At 43.4% G+C, this 21196-nt stretch overlaps 2 protein-coding genes across 3 annotated transcripts in view; both read right to left on the bottom strand.

Annotated features, from left to right (window-relative positions):
- CARS1 (cysteinyl-tRNA synthetase 1) overlaps nt 1–2699 on the bottom strand; it is a 40947-nt gene extending 38248 nt beyond the window's left edge. The window contains exon 1 of the mRNA XM_081842660.1: nt 2667–2699. Within this exon, the coding sequence (XP_081698786.1) occupies nt 2667–2685 (19 nt within the window). The 5' untranslated portion in view covers nt 2686–2699. The remainder of the gene's footprint in view (nt 1–2666) is intronic.
- Nucleotides 2700–3508: 809 nt separating this feature from the next.
- Nucleotides 3509–20417, bottom strand: LOC309330290 (tumor necrosis factor receptor superfamily member 10B-like). 2 transcript variants are annotated; one of them, XM_081841680.1, is made up of 11 exons: nt 20292–20417; nt 15030–15114; nt 13186–13317; nt 12196–12304; nt 11413–11483; nt 9474–9605; nt 8408–8430; nt 7204–7254; nt 6750–6899; nt 5131–5200; nt 3509–4570 (listed from the first exon to the last, which is right to left on the bottom strand). In XM_081841680.1, the coding sequence occupies exons 1-11, from the start codon at nt 20343–20345 to the stop codon at nt 4272–4274; spliced, it is 1176 nt and encodes a 391-aa protein (XP_081697806.1). In that variant the 5' UTR covers nt 20346–20417; the 3' UTR covers nt 3509–4271. The 2 variants fall into 2 exon arrangements, with proteins under 2 accessions (XP_081697806.1, XP_081697807.1); XM_081841681.1 differs by lacking the exon at nt 7204–7254.
- Nucleotides 20418–21196: the final 779 nt, after the last annotated feature.

Here is a 21196-nt window from a genome sequence, read left to right as displayed (position 1 = left end):
ACATAGAATCACAGAACTGCAGGACTGCAAAGGACCCCGAGGGTAATCTAGTCCAGCCCCCTGGTGAATAGACATTTCGTTGTGGTGACAGTAACCTAGTTTTATGGTGCCATTTGGCACCTAGCTTATATATTTGAGTTTCTAATACTGGTTAAGGCTGATGGGAGTTGTAATCCAAAACATATGGAGGGTACCAGCTGGAGAAGGCTGTTGTAAACCATCTTGAGATCCTTGGAGGAAGTGGGAAGGTATAAATATGATCATAATAAATATGTAGTTAAAACAGTAACTCCCTCATGACAACTGCCTGAAATATAAGTGATCTAGGATACAAAGCTTGCAGGTTTTTACATACATGCTCTGGAATGCAAGCTGATCACCTTTTTCTTTTTAAATTAATGGTTCTGCACATTTACCTCAAAGACTTAATTATGTGTTTAAATGGAAATGTTAAGAACACTGCATGCTACTCAATTGAGTCATAAGAGTATACTCACTGAAACCAATGTCCTTGAGTAACATTGCCATTATTTCAATGGGTCTACTCTGTGTATGACTATCATTGAATATTATCTATATGTGGACTTTGATTATCCAAGAAAAATATAAGAGGAAATCAGTACTGTATATTTTATCATAGCATGTGGAGTCTGGCAGGGCACAGATATGTCATGGTATCTAGATTTCAGGGCCTAGACAGAACCAATTCCTATTTTTAAAGTATGATCAATTGTTTTCTTTAAACAAATGTCTAACCAACCCTAGTTTAAATGGAAGCAAAGAGGGATGATTCCATCAAGGTAAGCAAAGCAGTCTTCGTTAGATAAAGAAGGTCGAGACAGACTGAATTCCTATACACATACCTAGAAATAAGTCCCATTAGGACATATGTCTGAGTAGCCTTACAAGGGATTGCACTGTCTATCAGAAAGTTATAATGACCTTATTTTTGGAAACTGATATGTATCCAAAGGCCTGAGGGCTAATAAGCTTTTATATAACACTATTAGTGGAGTTGCCTGATGTTTTCATGGTATTTGGCTTACCTTCACATGAAGTAAACAAAGTACTAGTATTACCAAAATAGAAATAGTACTGAAGACTTTTCCTGGCACCCTATGTGGAAGTAAACATTTGTATTCAGTAACAGCCCAGGTTAATAACAGGGCATCTGGTGACCTAAGCAAGACCAGATGACCACATGATAACACCAGGAATGCTTTGGAATAATCAATAGTGTGTGCTCTGTTCAAGCCATGGTCCTCAATGCAGTCAAATAGCTGCCAAAACACGATCACTTAGGGCTAATTCACAATACCCTTTGGGTAAAGCTTTAATCTGGATGGAGACTATCCATGCAACAGCTGGCATGCATGAAGCAGTCATGTGATGGAGTCAGCTCAATCCACATTGCCATGGTGTCCCTCAGTCTGCTTTCAGCAGCATTGCATCTGAGTAGCATGCACTACAGCAGCTGCACAATCAAATGGGCAAGATCCAAGACAAATTCACAACATGTCAAACGGATCATCTACACTAGCCCTAAATATTATTTACCTTACACCTTCTCATGCAAAGAAAAGGGTATGGTAAATGTTCTCCTTATGTTCTCACAGCATTTTCTAACTAATTGACACAGTGTTTTGTAATCACTACATTAATCAACATACAAAGCCATGTTTGGAGGACCATGTACAGTTTCGGTCATCCCATCTCTAAAAAAGGAGCACAGCACTAGAAAAGGTACTTCCAAGAAATCTAAATTAAAATATCAGAGTGCAGGGACATCACTCCCTTTAATGAAAATTTAAATCTGGCATGGGGAGGCAGGGAGATGAATAAGGAAGGCATGACAGAGTTCAGAAAGATATGAAGCAAATGAATAGAGTAGAACTCAGGGTAACAGCCAATGAAAACGACTGGCAGTAGATTCAGAACTGACAAAAGGAAATACTGTAAACCACCCTGCAATCCTTGGATGAAGAGCAGTACATAAATTTAATAAATAATAATAATGTTTCTCATGACACCTGTCACTCTGTGTTTGCAGTTCACTGCCCCAGCATTCAGTGATGCTCGCTGGCTTGGGCAGACCTGTCCCCCAGACCTTTTAATGTCACGCACAGCAGCTACATGGATCCTTCTGGGGCAGGCGCAGTACTCATCCGAATCCCACCCAGCACTCCCCAGTGACTCTCTGGCGGGCCCCTTGAGGGACCAGGACGCTGGGTCTGCCGTTGGAAACAGAGGGGCTCCTACAAATGCCCCCGAAGACGACCAACTCCATTGCACGAAAGGGAAACCTCACCTGGCTGAAAGTCGCCTGCTTAGGGAAGCCGGTGGCTCCCGGGAATCGAAACTGGCTCGTCGGTGAGTCACATCGGAGAGGATTCCACGACAACCCAAAGCGTCGCGGGCCGCTCATTGGCAGTCGCAGGAGACCCAGCGGGGCAGCGCCACGACAGCCCTGGGTAGGTGGTCCCCCGGACCCCATGCCTGAAAGCCCCGCAGGTGCCCCATATGGCGCCTCAGCAGATACCGCACAGCTAAAACCACCCGGCGGTGGCTCCACACCCCTCCCCTCTGCTCCAGGGGACGCGGCCCTCGCCCCGGCGCGCCTCCTTGTTCCCAGCCCGGACTCAGAACCCAAGAAGCGCAAAGCTCACCGGCTGCCGACGCCGCCATCCCGCTCCTTCCGCAGCCGCTCGCCTGATGCCGACGCCGCTCTGCCAACACAGGCTGATGCAACCCACGGCGCGTCCGGAAGTGCAGCTCCGCCTCCAGGCGCCGCTTCCGGTGAGCGCGGGTGCTGCGTGACCAGGCAACGCAGGGACGCCTCTCCGGCCCAGATGCGGATCATGTGACCGCCGTCCTTGATTGATTGACGCGCATGCGCTCTAGTTGTTCCTTGTTTACCGCTGGACCGACCTCACCTGGAGCAGGCCGGTGGCCCACCTAGGCTAGTTTCCTAGCAGCACGGCTTCCTCTCAACTGTGGAGGCAGAGCGTAGGCATCGTGGCCAGTAGCCACCGATAGCCCTCTCCTCCATCATGTCCTCAATCCTCTTTTAATGCCCCCCCCCGTGGGAAAGTGGTGCTCCTTCTAAAAACTTGACAGCAGCTGAGACGTTTAAGGGGGGGGGAACTATTGGGGGGGGACAATTATAGGAGTGCTTTTAAAAAATATACTTCGTCCAATGTTTTTCATTTCATTTGTCATGCCTTCTATGCTGCTCAATGTTTTTTAGGTGCCGGTATTCCCATCATATAAATTTAACTGGATCCACTCCATGGTGAGATTAAACATTCTAAATCTGTTCAAACCCCCACCCCCACCCCCACCCCCGCAAGCCGATTTTCTAGCATCCCATCTTCAGAACTAAGGATGAAGCACTGTTAAGGCTCTTTGGACGTTTTAAGTGCTATGTAAATTGGAGCCATTTTGTTTCATTCCCTTTCATCTCACATTTTTCATTGTAAATTTCCCCACATATGACATAAGCAATGAATTTTAATAGTAGAAAGTGTTTTATTGACAAGTGTTTAAATATAAAAGATTTGCAAAAGGTATATTTTTTAAATACAAAAAATAAAATCTCACATTTCTAAGATTTCACTGTAAATATAAAGTCCCCCCCTGCCCCCACTCTTCACTGGAGTAACACCTCTACATGATTTTATAACCCTGCAGTTCTGGCTTCAAGCAAATTATGTCTCATTTCAGCCTGCTGAACGTTAATAAAAACGCTTTGCAATTTATGTAAAACCTTTGGTATTACACTGAAGTTTGGTCACAATAGGAAGCACATTTTATAAAGAACATTTTTTTTTCCTGATAATGCAAGTGTTAAAGATACAATATACTCCAGTTGAGTATCTTACAGTAACAATTTCATTGGATATTTGGAAATGGTGTAAAATTGCATCATTTTGAACTGTGTACATTCATTTTCTACCTTCTTTGAACCTGAATGACAAACTGTTTGCAGCTGCTCAGATTTCATTGCAAAAATGTTCCAAGTACAGCAATTCACAGGAGCTCAAGTTACAATCTCACATTTTGATGTTACAAAATACATAGATGTAGCTTTGCATCATGCACTGTTGTCCTCCAGACAAATGGTACTAGTCTCCATACTTACCATATTAGCAGCGTGTTCTGCTTATACATCCTCAGCAAAGTTACATGCACTAAAATAAGGTCAGCAGACCCATACAGTTTGTAGTTTGCAGATTCTGCTCTTGTTCAGTTTTATTTAAAAAACCAAAATATTAGTCTTCCGTCTCCAGTGTTATTATACCTTTACTTTTTAATTCATTTGTTAGATTTTCATAAATATGTATAAGCTTCATAGCCCATATGCCGTTTAATAATTTAAGCAAAGCATCGTTAGTGCCATATCTGTTTTGTAAAGTTTTTAGCATCTGATAATGTTGTTCATCGGTTAACGAAGGGTAATCATGCACTATTTCTTCAATGTCATTGTCTTCTAAGCCACTCTTTCTCATAAGATTCTTCCAGTAGCGCAGTGGTACCTCCTTCCTTGAATTTAAATAGATTTCATCCAGCACTACAATACAAGATAATGTTTAGTTTAGAAGGTGTACTTTTAGTACACTTGCAGTTCAAAAAAACTTTATAGATTTTTTTACCTCTTTTCTTCTGCAGCATCTAGTTTAAAAGACTTAAATACCAACTGTATAGTGCTCAACATACTGCTATTTCAGTTAAATATGTATGGTTGTTTTCAATGCTGCATTTCTGTTCATGTAAGACTTGTACAACAGAATTTGTCTCTGCAAAACATGGGTCAATGAACACTGGCCTCTTGTTTTGCATGCTTACCTTCCATAGCTTTCTCATATTGGAACTTCTTGAATTCAGCACATTTGGTGTAATAAAACATTTTAAGCAGAACAATCGAAGTTGAAAAGAATCAACTTATTCACATACATAAAATTTTAAGTATTTCCTAAAGTCTAAGAACATAGCCAATAAAAAATTGGGACAGACATGAATACTGGATTACCATCATTTTACATCAGGTTAAAATCAGGAAAAATACTTTCTCAATACTTCTTCTGGTTTATAGATCGTGGGGTGGGAAAAACAACACTTGGAAAGACTTACCTTTAACAGAATCAGAATTTTCAGCCGCTGCCACCACAACTACTACAGGTTGTTGCCTTGACCCCTGCAACTGTGGGGAAAAAATAACCGCCATAAATCTCAGTAGTAATTCAGAGAGTTAAAGAATTCATATGATTTGCTTTAGGGTAGTTGGCATGTTACATTTATAAACAGTTCTACAAAAATTCCTTAACAGCAGCAATTGGAATAGCTTTTTGAAGAAAACCACACATCACTGACAAACTTTAAGCAACCTTTCCTATTGCATGCTACAAAAGTGATGACTGACACAGAATTTATTGAAGCATTTCTTATTGAAGCTTATAATTAAGCAAAGGGCCATATTTTAAAATACAATATTCAAGGGGTTTATTTTACAACAATACAGGCAGCAGCCATTTTAGATATGCCCAATATGTGTGCGATTGTGCATATGGACATTCTGCTGAACCCAGAAGTGACCCAAAAATGTCACCGAAAGGGGAATAATGGGATGCTTGCAGGCTTTTTCAATGGTGTTTCAAATATACGTGGTTTCACTTATACATGTGAACATAACACCCACATAAATTGTACTCAAAAAGGCAACTCTGTCTTGCTATTTCTTATCTTTTAGTGCTAAAACTTTTCCTAACATTCTTTAACTGTCTATTCAACGGTATTTGTGAGCCAATGAATCATCACAAATATCCAACCAGGATATAAATATTAAATTTGTACAAAGAATGATTCTCATTGAACAACACGAATTAACTCAAAGTACCCCATCTTGGACCATCCCAAGATGGAGTACTGTAGTACCCACATGGAAAGTAAGGTGAGTCTAGAGCATAGCTGTCAACTTACAGATTTGAAAATAAGGGACCAGCAGCCTCGAAAATAAGGGATCAGCAGCCAAAATAAGGGATTTTCCTAGCACAGGTATGTTCAACTTCTGAGCCCCTCCGAGCCAAAGGCAGAAAGCCCAGCCAGCAGCCAAACAAAGCCTCAAGGAAAACCACCGTCACCTCTCCGCTGGGAAACGCTGAGCAAAGGCGAGTCCCCAGGCAACGCAGCCGATTTGATCAGCACAAGGCATGCAAGCTCTACCCCCCAGTCGTTCTTAGACTTCTTATTGGGTGTGCAATGCAGCCAAGCAACACAGTTGGAGCCTCCCTCCTCCCTGGCCGGCAAGGAGGGAGGGAGAGGAGCTGCTTCCTTTGAAACCCGGGAAATTTAAGGGACATCATCAATAAGGGACAGCAGCAGGACATGGTGCTGGGATAAGGGACTGTCCTGCCAAATAAGGGACGCTTGACAGCTATGGTCTAGAGATACATTTCAGATACTTTTATCAATATTTGCTTTTTTTCTTTCCATCTACCTTAAGTATGTTCTTTGCTTGAGCTCCCAACTGCTGTTTTTGGATTGCTGGTACCCAAGAAATAGCCAGCTAACCTAATCAGTTTCTTGCACACCACCATAAAGCAGAGGTGGGGAAACCTTTGGCCCTTCACATGTTGTTGAGCTCCCAACTCTGATAAGATTTAACTAGCAAGGCCAGTGGTCAGAGATGCTCCCACCCCATAGTCATCAGGTATAGAGAAAATTCCAGTTGAACAGCTTCTACACTTTCTTACATTGGGCTGCAGGCTTGCAGTGGTGGATTCAGTGCTTCCCAGGAGAGGTTCTTCATTTGTGCTGCCCGCTGCCAGGTCGCTTCTGCCAGTATTCCCAGGCAACTTGTTTTCTGACAGAGGACCTGCCTTTTCCGTCTGATTTATAAGCAGCTGCAAATAAAAGTAAAAAATCCTTTTGGTACTAGATGGCTGTCAGCTTTAGGAATGCTTGTTTGTGTCAAAAGCACAATCCTGGACATGTTTACTCAGCAGTACACACTCAGCTGGGGAAATTTATTTCCACGCACCTGTTTACAGCAGGGGTAGGGACCTCCAACTGTCATCAGCCCCAGCCCCGATGGCTAATGGTAAGGGGTGATTGGAGTTGTAGTAGAGCAACACCAGGAAGCCACAGGTTAGCCACCCCTGGGGTATAGGATCACAGCCTAAGCATAAGAACATCAGAATGTTTTACCGATTCAGATGAAGTTCCATTTGGTCCAGGATTCTTTTTCTTACAGCGTTCCTGGAAGCAGAGACCCAGTTAAAAGCAAGATCCGGTGTGCTTTGTTTTTGTTTTTAAAAAACCCTTCCCTATAAAGGCTTGCATGCACTCAGTGTAACAAACTGGATCGCTGATGCATGCGTGGGCAATATTGGCATGCCAGCATGGCATATTGCTGAGTCACAAATCCATAGACTGCTAAAGTACACATAGGCATCAATGATCCACTTTATATGCAACCAATAGTTATCTCCTCTTCTTCTTCTTCTTCTTCTTCTTCTTCTTCTTCTTCTTCTTCTTCTTCTTATGTAACATAGGTTTTATTCATTTTCATATTTAATTTTTTTAACATGGTTATACCGAGATATATCTGTTTACGTTCTACCACATGACATGCAACAAATACATAAATGTAAAACAATAAATATTTCTGAATATACTAACAAAGTTGTGTCAAAATTATTATGTATATTAACAAGTATTGCTTAGATTGATGAGTATAAGTAAAAGGTATTTATATAAAGAATTTATATAAAGGTGGTGGTTGGGGAATTAAAATGTGTACTTCACGCATGCCAGACTGTGCTGTAAACTATGGCACAGTTCTACCATATGCCTCATTTTTGTGTGCAGCCAATAGAGTCACACCAAACTGCATAAAAACTGACATGTTTCTTTTGACCTCTTGCTAATTTAAATTTTCTGTCAGTTTTTCCAATAATGCTGCTTGCTAAATTGCATTATACCATTGGCCCACAGTTAATAAACTGAGCCACTATCACTTGTGTACTAGATATCTGCACTATATCATGACAAGTTTTCACGACTGCAACAGCACACAGCACTGAGCACATGGAACCCAGTACAGCAAAGGATTTCAAAAGGTAGTTCCTTTATTTCAAAGATTAGATAGCACTCTTTCTTGAATGAGACTTCATATCCCCCCCTGCCAGGTGTTTAAATGTCATCAAGCTGCAAATTTAACAGGGTTATAACTCATCAATGAGATTATGAGATGCAAGAGACTAACGGAAAGGAACTGGCCACAATGTCCTGCTTGACACATCCCACAATGACAACTTCCGGCCCTGTCCAACCAAAATATGGGGAAGGCAGGAAGCTAAGTATACCACACATGTTTCTATAATAAGGAGTGACATTTATGGACACTTACCCACCAAGGTTGGGCAGAAGTTTCTTGACAGGAATGGAGAGAGAGAGAGAGAGAAATAAATGTTTATATACCAGTGTATTGGGTCATAATACAGCAACTTTGAAAGTATTTCAAGACATAACTAAGATTGTTGGAATCAAAATGGAGATGACATGTTCTCTTCATTCTTAGTTTTATGATTAACACAGTGGAATGAACAGGAGAACCCCCAGAGCAGCATACGGGTGAGGGCGGGGACACTGTTCCATTGGGCAAGCAGAAGCACTTGCACCAACAGGATGACCTCCTTAACACTACACTGCACTCTCTGACGTCAGCCGCTGATTTTGATGGTGTTTAACTTTCAAATAGGGACACAGGTGGCGCTGTGGCTTAAACCACCGTGCCGCTTGGACTTGTGGTGGTTCATATCCCCGCGATGGGCTGAGCTCCTGTTGTTCGGTCCCTGCTCCTCCAACCTAGCAGTTCGAAAGCACACAGTGCAAGCAGATAAACAGGTCCCGCTCCGGTGGGAAGGTAAACGGCGTTTCCATGCACTGCTCTGGCTTGGCCAGAAGCAGTTTAGTCATGCTGGCCACATGACCCGGAAAAACTGTCTGCGGAGCGGACAAGCCGGCTCCCTCGGCCTGTAAAGTGAGATGAGGGCCGCAACCCTAGTGTCATTCGCGACTGGACTTAACTGTCAGGGGTCCCTTTACCTTTACCTAACTTTCAAATAAAATGTTGTTAGTACTGAAGACTTATTTTAATTTCCAGTTTATGGTTAAATTATAGTTTGCAGGTGGAAAATTCTTTTCCTTCAATTACCCACAGAAGTTTTGTATATTTGTCCTAAGGTGGCTACCCCGCCCCAGTTCTGTGTCACCTATGATAAGGCTATTTGTCCATCTAGTCCAGTATTAACTATTTAACAAAAGCAGAGGTCTTGTACATGACCTACTATCTGACCCTGGAGAGATCAGGGATTGGTTCTGGGACCTTCTGCAAGCTACACACGTCCTCGGCCACTGAGTGCTGGTCCTTCCCACTGGCTTTCCCAAATCCTAGCTGTTTTATAGGAAATTACCTTCATCGCTTTGACAGAAACCATTTCTTGTAGACTTCCAGCAAAATAATGCAATAGCACCAAAGAAAATGATAGCAGCAACAACAACAATAAATGCAATGGCTATATAAGATGAAGTGGCATTCTTGGTTTCTAAAAGGAAAGGAAAAAAATAAGCACATTAGAAACAGGTCCCAATCACCAGAACCTTTCACTTGGGCTGAAATATTGGTGAAAGATACACCCAGCTTGCTTTGGGTAACATAATTAACTCATGCTTTACAAAATCTTACCTTGTGCCTCTAATTGTAAACGTAGGAAGGGGGCCACAGAAGAAGACAGAGGCCACTATCTCCCAAGAACGCAGCAATGTGGGGTGAAAAATGTTCAGTTTCATAAGCTCATTAATAACAATGATTGGATGCCACTTAAAAAAAAAATACTAGGCAAGCAGAAGCTTGGCAGTTCCTAAATATTTAGTGTTAACTCTCCAAAAACAAATCAAATGTGCAAAATCAGAATACTTGTTAGGGCACCTGAAAATGTGCTGATTTCCTAATTATTGATTTTCTGGAAAACCTACACTACTGCAAGTTTGTTTCCTATCCTGAGTTTTTGCTTCAGGCCAGAGCAAGATAGAACAGGAGGGCATCCAAAGGTCTGCTCAGAGGCAAAACAGGTTATTGCAAAAAACCTCTTATTGTAAAACCAGACCAGATGACCAGATGATAATAGCAGGAATGCTTTGGAATAATCAATAGTGTGTGCTCTGTTCAAGTCATGGTCCTCAATGCAGTCAAATACTAATAAGCTGCCAAAACACGATCACTTAGGGCTAATTCACAATACCCTTTTGGTAAAGCTTTAATTTGGATGGAGACTATCCATGCAACAGCTGGCATGCATGAAGCAGTCAGTGTGGTGTAGTGGTTAAGAGCGGTAGTCTCGTAATCTGGGGAACCGGGTTCGCGTCTCCACTCCTCCACATGCAGCTGCTGGGTGACCTTGGGCCAGTCACACTTCTTTGAAGTCTCTCAGCCCCACTCACCTCACAGTGTTTGTTGTGGGGGAGGAAGGGAAAGGAGAATGTTGGCCGCTTTGAGACTCCTTCAAGTAGTGATAAAGCGGTATATCAAATCCAAACTACTCCTCCTCTTCTTCTTCTTCTTCTTCTTCTTCTTCTTCTTCTTCTTCTTCTTCTTCATGTGATGGAGTCAGCTCAATCCACATTGCCATGGTGTCTCTCAGTCTGCTTTCAGAAGCATCGAATCTGAGTAGCTTCACTGAAGGGGCACTGCGGAGTTCTCCCTCTCAGAGAGGGAGAACTGCGCAGCGCCCCTTCAGCGATGTGCCTGTCCTGGCTTCTGCCTTAGCCCTGTGCAGCCTCTTCGGGCAGGGGGAGCCTTCATCCCGCTGCCCCGAAGAGGCTTGGCACGGTTATCCCAGAAGCCAGAACAGCTACACGGTATCCCAGAAGCCAGATTCCTGTTGCTGTTCTGGCTTCTGGGATTCAGAATAATTTTTTCTTGTTTTCCTCCTCCCAAAACTAGGTGCGCCCTATGGTCTGGTGCACCCTATGGAGCAAAAAATACGGCATCTCGTATCTTTTTACCATACCTAAATATTTTTATGTGCTTTATAAATAAAAAGTGGAACCTGCAACAAAATGTTGTAGCGTTGACTATTCCTGCTCACTGTTCCAGTCAGCTAGCTATGAGTACTTCAAGAGTACTCAATTCCACTAGGGCAGGCATAGGCAAACTCAGCCCTCCAGATATTTTGGGACTACAACTTCCATGATCCCTAGCTAACAAGACCAGTGGTCAGGGATGATGGGAACTGTAGTCCCAAAAACATCTGGAGGGCAGAGTTTGCCTCTGCCCTCACTAGGGCTTGAGGCAGCCCACTACAAAAAGCAAGAGAGGCGGTCATTCTGGAAAACATAGTGTTCATACTGTACCTGTAGGAGAGCCACACTTCATATCTGTAGTGGCACTGCAGTTTTCCACAGGAATCTGCCCTTCAGGACACCTAGATGTTAGGTTTAAAAAGAAGATGACAGACTTTCTAATCAGCTAGGGCATCTGTGCCTTCTAAAGACGTGCAGCTTAAACTTGTCTCTTCAGACAGATGTGCAAACTTCATAGAAAATGAATTTGCTATTAAAAGTTATGAGAAGTTCTCACATTATGGATGACCAATAATAAATATTTTATTTTTAAAAGTTAATTTTCATAAATTTTAAAATTAGCATTCTTATTTTAAATATAAAATTGTTAAAATTTAAACGGACCGTAAGCACCTAAAGAATTCAGCTATTATTTTTCAAATTCCATCAACTCTGCTGGATCACCCCCCCCCCCAACTATCACCTAGTAGAAGCTATTCCATCAGACTACCTGTATTGTTTCCAACTCACCTGGACATTATGAAAACTGTAACTCTTAAGAACCTGCATCTAAGTTTGCTTTTTCCTCCACCCAATGCTGCCCTCAACTTGCCCAGCACAAAGGGGCTTTGGACTTTTCTGCCAATCATTATATTAACCAACCAGTATGCCTCATTTTTTAGGAAATACAAGTACCAAAAAGAGACTTGATTTAAAAACAAATAATTTAAAATTTGCCTTTTTTCTTGGGTGTTTTTTTATTATAAGAGATCACTTTTATTTAAAGTCAATCTGCACCAACAGTACCCAAGCCTCTTTTTAAAGACAGCCACACTAACCCATTAATGTACGTACTTTGTCTTGCACCTGGCACATAACTCACAACTTGGGGGGCAGAAATACCCGGCTTTACAACGACATTCAGTGTTACTCTTCACAGTGCAGCTCTTCACCATTTCAAAACCTAAAAAAAAGGATAGAAATAAATCTGCAATGCTTCCTAAAATTGTCAATGGTCATCCTCTCTTTTCATAGAAGCATTAAAGTGTAGGTCCGTCTAGTTAAAACTATGGTTTTCCCAGTAGTGATGTATGGAAGTGAGAGCTGGACCGTAAATAAGGCTGGTCGCCGAAGAATTGATACTTTTGAATTATGGTGCTGGAGGAGACTCTTGAGAGTCCCATGGACTGCAAGAAGATCAAACCCCTCCATTCTTAAGGAAATCAGCCCTAAGTGCTCACTGGAAGGACAGATCCTGAAGCTGAGGCTCCAATACTTTGGCCACCTTATCAGAAGAGAAGACTCCCTGGAAAAGACCCTGATGTTGGGAAAGATTGAGGGCACAAGGAGAAGGGGACGACAGAGGATAAGATGGTTGGACAGTGTTCTTGAAGCTAGCAGCATGAGTTTGACCAAACTGCGGGAGGCAGTGGAAGACAGGAGTGCCTGGCATGCTCTGGTCCATGGGGTCATGAAGAGTCAGACACAACTAAACAACAACAACAAAGGATACAAAGCAACTCAATGATCCCTAAGTGAACACTGCCTTGGAAAGAACTAGCATTCAAGGTCATGAAGTGGGTGGGGAATCAGGGGCAGGGAACCTCTTGCCTCCAGATGTTACTTAACTCCATCAGCCCCAGCCAGCATGGCCAATAGCCAGAGATGATGAGAGATGTACTGGTAGTTCAGCACCATTCTGGAGGGCCATAGTTTAATGAGATTGTGATGGGTCCCCTCAGCAGACTATTAAAGCAAAACAAAATACAACTGATTGGGAGAAGACAGCTGACCTTTTAAAACCCTAGTGTCAGAAAGCAACCAGTTCACAAAACCATACTGTACCAGATTTGCAATCATCACAAGGCAAGCATTTCTGAAATCCATTTGCATGAGCAGTGTAGTCTATTCCTTCCTGGCAGGGTGCACAAATTCCAGAAGTATGTGGTGTAATGCAGCTTTCAGCAACATAGGTACCTATTATATGGGGACATCAAACAAATTCAAGATTAAAAGCATGTTAATTAAGGTATTTGCAGAATGCATACCTCTGACTTTATCTGCAATGTGAACCTTTTTGCTTAAATTAAGGTTACAAAGGTGTCAATCTATAAAGAATGTACGCAGCCCAATCTTATGTGTGTTTACACAGGTGAGCGTGTACAAGTTGGCTGCACATTTACTGGAAAGTGAATTCCACAGAACTGCATGGGACTAATCCCCAGAGCTATTGTCTGGAGTGAGAGAGATTGGGGCAGAAGTGTCAGTCTGCTGCAGAAGAGCTCTGATGGTGGAGCCATACCTGCCAGAGGCCCCTACTATGCCCCCTCAAAAAACACAGGAATAGATTGAACACTTGTAGCAGCAGGTCCCTAAATGGGGTGCTCCACTGGTGGGGCACAGGAGCCTTTTTCCAATATTTAAACCAGAAATTTATTTTAAATGCAGAACGTTTCAAAAGGGTGTTACATTTAGGCTTTAATAATTGAAGATAGCTCCTTATCATTCTTTCAAATCTAACACAAACATATTTTTGGACAAGTGTACCATAGTGGGTAGATTAGATAACTGAGACTGGGAAGGCTCATGCCTGAATTTCAATTCCACCCCTAGCAACCTTGGGGTAGCCATCATCTCTCAGCCTAACCCTACCTCAAGTGATATGTGTGAGCAGAAAAAGGGAGAGAGGAGGAGAGTCTCCGTTTTGGAGGAAGGCTTTGGACAAATGAAACTGATTAAAGGCAGAATTCAACTAACCCGCCACGCTAGCAGAAGCCAATGTACAGACTCCTGCTCACACAATGGGGCTATCGATACCCCTCCTCCCCCAAATTTACTTCGGAGGGTTGGGAGATCCCTCAGAACAGCATGCCTGGGGAGGAGGGGGGAGACTGTTCTACAAGCCCAAGTATTTCTGCTTGCCCAACAGTATGATCTCCTTAGCATTGGGTTGGAAGAGATCCAGAGGGTGATCTAGTCCAACCCCTTGCCATGAATGAATATTTTGCCCAACATGGAGCTCAAGCTCTCAAGCCTGAGATTAAGAGTCTTGTGCTCTACTGACTTGAGCTATGGTACCAGAAAGCTTACACACTGGTTTAAATGGTTCCTAACCTTTCTGAAATTTATTCACTTTTGCAACAGGAAATCATTTTCTTGACAAGCTCCCAAGTCAGAGGCATTTTACAGAGAAAGTGTATTATTTTTTTCCATAAAGGATGCAAATTCCCAAAGGCAGGAGCAGGGGAGAAAAGAAGAGGAGGAAGATATACTATAAATAACTCCCCCACAATCTATTTCACCTTTAAAGTGAATCTGCACTACTGCTAGCAAACCAGCATACATGTTTCAATAAACACATAAATGTGTGCTTTCACCCTAATATTTGCCTATTTGACAGAATAGCTGAGATAGTCTTTGATGAAATATATAGGAAAGAGTACCATATAAATGCTAAACCTGATGAACAAATCCTTTTCAATAAGCTTTGGAGTAGGCATAGGCAAACTCGGCCCTCCAGATGTTTTGGGACTACAATTCCCATCATCCTTGATCACTGGACCTGTTAGCTAGGGATGATGGGAGCTGTAGTCCCAAAACATCTGGAGAGCCGAGTTTGCCTATGCCTCTCCAACAAAGAGAGATTCAGTTATTTTGCTAAATATATAAGCCACTGCATGACCACTTACCTGCAGGGCATAGTTTGCAACAATGTCGCCCAGAATCAAGATATTTTCCATGATCACATTGAGGTATCAACCGTGGAGATTCAACCTAAAGAGATTCAGAGAGACAGAGTTCATAGGAATGGACTTCCCAGGTGCATCATCCCATCTTAATATGAGATTTATTGGCTATTTAAAAACTCACTTTCCAGTACTTCAGCATATTCACAGGGAGAACACATAAACATTTCTTTGCTAAGCTTTCAAGTAGAGCTCAATTCAAAATTTTGCTTTTTAAACACTCAAATCAAACTTTTATTCTCGTCATAGCAACCAGAAAAAGAAGTGTGAAACAATCTTTCCCACATAATAAATGCACCAAGCAAAACTCCTTTTGACATTTTGGGTAAAAGAGTTTCCTGCAGTAAGAAATTCCCTCTGACACGAGGAAAGCCAAGCAGTAAAGCTTTAAGGCAAGGATGGGGAGGCTGTGGCCTTCCGGTCAGCATGGCCAATGGGATGATGGGAGTTGTAGTCCAGCAGTAACAGCTGCGTTCCCCATCCTAGATATGAGACATACATTATTTTAAAGGGTTTACCCTTGTCCTGCAAGCAAACTGTGGGCTTCCTGCTTTTAGAACTGAAGAAGGAATTGGACAGTAGCATGGACAGAGGGAAAGTTCACGATATGCTGAAAAGTTAATGCCAACTCACTCATTTCCATGAGAAGAAAGGTGGCCTAACTCCAGCTCCTTATTGCAATTTATACAATCCGGATCAGTGTGCTACAACTGGAGTGGAAGTGCAAGTCCGGAAGTTCTGTTTAATGGAAAATGCAAGCAAGCCAAGAAACACACTAAGTTGTTTTGACATGAAGAACTGGACACTCGTCTTACATTCAAGCACACCTCTGAGGACTGGAATGTTATATTATAAAATAAAATCTGGGGTGTTAAAAATGGGGCAGTTCTGGAGCAGGACTTTCACCAAAAATCTTGGCTGTATTAGCAAGGACAAAATTTTCAATTTCTAAGCAGCTTCACCAATGCCAGTGGGATTTTCACAATGTGGTTGTTCAATCTATTAGTCCAGTGTTTCCCAACCTTGGGCCTCCAGATGTTTTTGGCCTACAACTCCCATCATCCCTAGCTAGCAAGACCAGTGGTCAGGGATGATGGGAATTGTAGTTCAAAAACAGCTGGAGGCCCAAGGTTGGGAAACACTGTATTAGTCAACAGGAGTTTTCTGAGTGATCCATGAACTTCTCAAACCCTAATAATAATAATAAATTTTATTTATACCCCGCCCTCCCCAGCCAAGGCCGGGCTCAGGGCGGCTAACAAGCAATAATAAGAACAAGTTGAATGAATACAACTTAAAAAACAAGACTAAAACATTAAAATGCAGCCTCATCACAGGAGGAGAAAGGAAAAACAGGCTGGCTTCAAGCTATTGGAAACCGGGAGAATTCAGAGTGCAATTTCACAACTTGGAACTCTACTTTTAAGCTGCACATATAAATATAGTGGTCAGCTCTGACATTGAAAGATGATTAGTGGTAAAAAGGTGTGGTTCTCAAACTGATCAGAGACAAGATAAAAATGTGAACAAGCCTACATGTTCAACAATTAATTCTGAGTCCAAATGCATGACAAAGAAAGAGATCAGAACCACCCTTGTTAGCGCAAAACATAAACTTCTGCAATGGGAAACGGTGAACCTGTTGTGCAGTAGGAATAGGCCCTACCACTAGGGGTGGTAGAGATAAGGCCAAACTCAACTTTGGGATGGACTACATAGCTCAGTGGTAGATCACTTGCCTTGTAGAAAAATGGCCTCACAACCAATTCCAAATGGTGGCTGGTATCCCTTGGGACTAGTAGGACACCAGGCAAGGAACCCAACAGTAGGTGGAGTCAGAGCCAATGAAAGGAGCTACCGCAGCCAATGACAGGCAGAATTGACAGATTCTAGTTTTGTCCCCCAGCCTCCTCCCTGCTGAACTGTACAAGGGTGAGGAGGCTGAGGAGGAGGAAGTTAACAGCTAGTGTCACTTCCTAGACTGGCTGTAAGTAAAAAGGTAGGCAGGCAGGCAGGGGCCAGCTGAGAGTGGTGTCCTGTTGAAAGGGATCAGATGCAGCGTTCTGCAAGAGACCCCAGAGAGTCACTGCCAGTTAAGAGTAAATCACCCTGGGCTAAGTGGACTAATGGTCTGAAATTGCACGTGGCAGCTTCCACTATTCCTATCCCATTGATTTAAACAGAATGAATTTCCAAGTTGTGCCTTGAACACTAGGCTGTAAACCAAAAGTAGGGAGATAGCTGGAGAGATTTCAATAACAAAAAAACTAGAAAGTTGCTCCTAGATATACTAAAAGTGATGCCCATGTTTCAAAAAACCTTCATTACGACTTAGATGCCCCATCTGGGCTCTTGCAGCAGAAGAGACTCTTTTCTTCATTGCACTCAGTTTGAGAACCAGGGTGAAAAAGCAATACAGTGGTACCTCGGGTTAAGTACTTAATTCGTTCTGGAGGTTGGTTCTTAACCTGAAACTGTTCTTAACCTAAAGCACCACTTTAGCTAATGGGGCCTCCTGCTGCCAGAGCCCGATTTCTGTTCTCATCCTGAAGCAAAGTTCTTAACCCGAGGTAATATTTCTGGGTTAGCAGAGTTTGTAACCTGAAGCGTATGTAACCTGAAGCGTATGTAACTCGAGGTACCACTGTACACAGAGTGAATTAAAGCACAATGATCTCAAGGTGATTTAGTAGTGAAAGCAAAAACTAATTAGGATGTGCACATTAGTTTTTCTCTGTGGCATCTACTGACTACTAAAAGAATGCACTTTGTGAAAATGCTGTTATGTGGCTTGTTACCTAGATGCAAAGTCTGTTATTTTCCCCTTGGGTTGGCAGAGGCTGATGGAGAAATTACATTTCAGACATTCAGTATTTATTTTTAATGCTAACATTTTATCAAATTGCTAATGTTACTGAGACATTTAACAATCAAGAACATTCCACCTTACATTCCAACTGAAAAAAAATCGCATCTACTTGAAAATTGTCTGTGTTTAGAATCACAGAGACTTAGCTGGAAATTACTTCAATCTAAATCTGTAAGATATTTTTCCAAGCTGCTGTAGTAATATCAGCTGCACTTATACTGCCACAGTCCAAGGAAAATTTACAAGAAAAATTAAATTATTCAGTGAATTTACAGTGCAATATTAATCATGCCTATTTAGAAGCAAACCCCATCATGTTCAAATGGGGGAACTGTGTCTGTATGGGATTGCAGCCTTTGGAATATAGCACCTTGCCTATGGTACCTACGTGTGCTCTTATTTAGGAACCTTACAAGGCCAGATCTGCTAAGCAGCACTTGTTGAACTTAGTAACTTAATTTTACAGTGTACTGGTCCTGACTGCTAGAGAGGGGATGCATAGAAATTCACTGCAAAACAAATAATTAAATATTACGCCAGGGAGAAGTCTGTGCTACTTTTTCTAAGGGAAAACAATCAAAATTACAACCACCCCTGTCCACCTGCAGTTTGAAATTAGCACATGAATATCCAGTGGCCTGGTCACTTTTCTTTATGCTTTTGTTTAAACCTGTCCATCAAAACAAGCTATACAGTAGCTGCAAATTGCAAAGCAATAGCAGCAAATCAGCCAGAAACAAAGACATGCTATATATGCTGTAAACAAGGTACAAAAACTAATAAAATCCACAACCATTCATAAACATGTGTGTTTACATAGAGACAGCAAAACAAAATAAAACATAAAAGGTAACATAAAATATCATGTGCATACAATAGTCACATTTGTTATGGTTTGAATGCTTGGTACCCTGATACATAATTTTTAAATTAAATAATTGAGATTACAAAGTAGAAAATTAAAAGTTATATTTCTTGCTTCCAGGGTATTCTGTGGAGTAGGTAGTACCATAAGCAGGTATTTTAAAATTTATTTTAAAGACCTATACCCCTATCTTTTAAAGAAGGTAAACTCTAAGATGGCTTGTATTTCTTTACCAATCTAGCTTCTCCAAACATAGGTCTCTGCCCCGTTGTTTTCCCATTTCAATCTTCCTAAAAGCATTTCTGTCTCAAGCAATCAGCATGTCATAGGTATAAACTATTTAAACTGATTCCCCCACCTTTCAGGCCATAAAGGTGGAAAAGGTGTTGGCGCATTAGGAGCTAGGCTAGTAAAAATATTTCGGGCCGATCATCTTTATGAAACTATTTGCAGTAGAACGTAGTAATAGACGTAATAGGAACATAGGAATAGACGTAATGAAAATCAGACATTGGAGAGGAAAGGTGGAGAGAGGGAGGAAAAAAGCTGCCAAGTGTGTCTGAATGTGTCGAAGAACGCTAAGAGCAAAGTCCTCTCGAATCCCGGAAGCCCTCTGCCTGACGTCACAGGGTATTAACATACCGTAACCCTGTTAATGAATGACGTCACCATCAATGGTTATTACAGCAGCAAGAATTGACTTCAGGCGGAGAAGGGAATCGCTTTGGCTTGCGGATTTGAAGGCGGGTCGCAAGAGGACCCCCTGGGGAACGCCTACGCCCATCCCACTTTCGTTTCCTCGGACTTCCCACCGTTTCTGGGAAGTGCAAAGCCTCGTTTGAGAAACGGCGGAGCCGATCTCCCTCTCGAAGCGCCTCCAACTTCCAAGAACCCCCCCCCCTCCAAAAAAAAAAAAAGCCAACCGCCGCCTTTGTGAACTTTCCGCTCTTCGGAAGAAGGCGACCCTCAACGTCGCTTGTCCGATTGCCTGTGCGGGCAGGAGCCATTTTGAGCAGAATCGGGGAGAAAGCCGAAGCGAGCCAAAACTTGGGAGCCGGCCGGCTTCCTTATCGGCGCGCGGTGCGAGGTCCGCGGCGGCGGCAGGTCACGAGGAAGGCGCTTCCCCGCGAAAACCCAGACCCGGGTGCCGCGGGAAGGGGGACCCGGCTCCCCACCAGTCCCAGCCAGCGGCGCCGCGGGGAGCTGCTGCTGGGAGCCCCAACAAGGAGGAGGACTTGCTCCGGAGATCCCGGCGCCTCCCAGCCCGGGGCCGCTTCGCCGCGCGGAGCAACTTTCCTGCGGGGAGTAAAAACAATGGCTCGCGGGCAAGGCAGGAGCGCGCCGCTCGGCCCTTGGGGAGCCCTGCCGCTGCCCTGCGCCCAACTCGCGAGGAGAGCGGCGCTGCCTTCTGCTCTCCGCCGCCGCTGCTGCTGCCCCAGGGTTCCCGCTCTCGCTGCCCGTCTTCACTCACCACCTGAAGCGCCAAGGCCGTCACCAGCACCGCCGCCCTCTTCGCCACCGCCATAGCTCCAAATGGGGCGAAGAAGCACTGCACCTCTGAGCTGCGGAAGCGCCCCCCCCCCGCCTCTCTAAGTTGGGGAGGAGCAACTTCGGCCCTGCCCCTTGAGAGCTGATAGTGGGCGGTTTCTTCTCTCTCCAACCCCCCCCCCCGCCCGCGCGGAAGAAAGTTAAAGAGAAGTTGCAAGAAAGAGAATCGGTGCCGGGTTCGGAGTCCCAGGAGAGGGAATGTGTAGCCTTAGCCCTATCTGGTAAAAAAGAAATAAATAAAAGGAATCGGGGATCATTTATCCGTGAGATTTCTGGCCGCAGCCCTGTCCTTTTCATTTAATAAGATTAGCAGACCGCTTGGTTGTGAGAAACTCTATGAGCAGCTTACGGAAAGAACAGAATAAAGCATTGCAATTTTGGATTAATAAACAGTCGAAACAGGAGATGGGAGAAGGCTCTTCTTTACACACATCCCACCCAGAACGTGGAGAGCAAGAGGCAAACCTGTCAGGCTAGCTATGGGGCGGGGAGGGGGAGCATGAACACGGGGGCTGTCCATTCCTTTGCCAGTGTTGATGCCTGTAATGTGTAGGGTAGCTGCAGGGACGGGGAGGTGGGAGCAGCCTGCGAAGTGATGGTGCCCCTCCTCTTCCAGGGGAATATTTTACCCAGGGCTTCCTCAAGCCTAACAGCACCCAGGTTGGGCAGGTGGAGAGAGGGAGGAAGCAGGGCTCGTGATACTGCCAGGGTGTGGTCCTGATTGAATCAGGCAACAGGATTGACTCAGCCTCCAAAGGAGTTCTATAGCCCAGGGCACGTTGGAAGTAAGACACCCTCTTTTCCGTACCAATGGAGGGAGGTGGCCAG

The sequence above is a fragment of the Podarcis erhardii genome, assembly GCF_964252035.2.
Source record: "Podarcis erhardii genome assembly, chromosome: 1".
NCBI classification, from domain to species: Eukaryota; Metazoa; Chordata; class Lepidosauria; order Squamata; family Lacertidae; genus Podarcis; species Podarcis erhardii.
The sequence above is the reverse complement of the archived record's forward strand: the minus strand, read 5'-3'. Positions and strand labels throughout refer to the sequence as shown.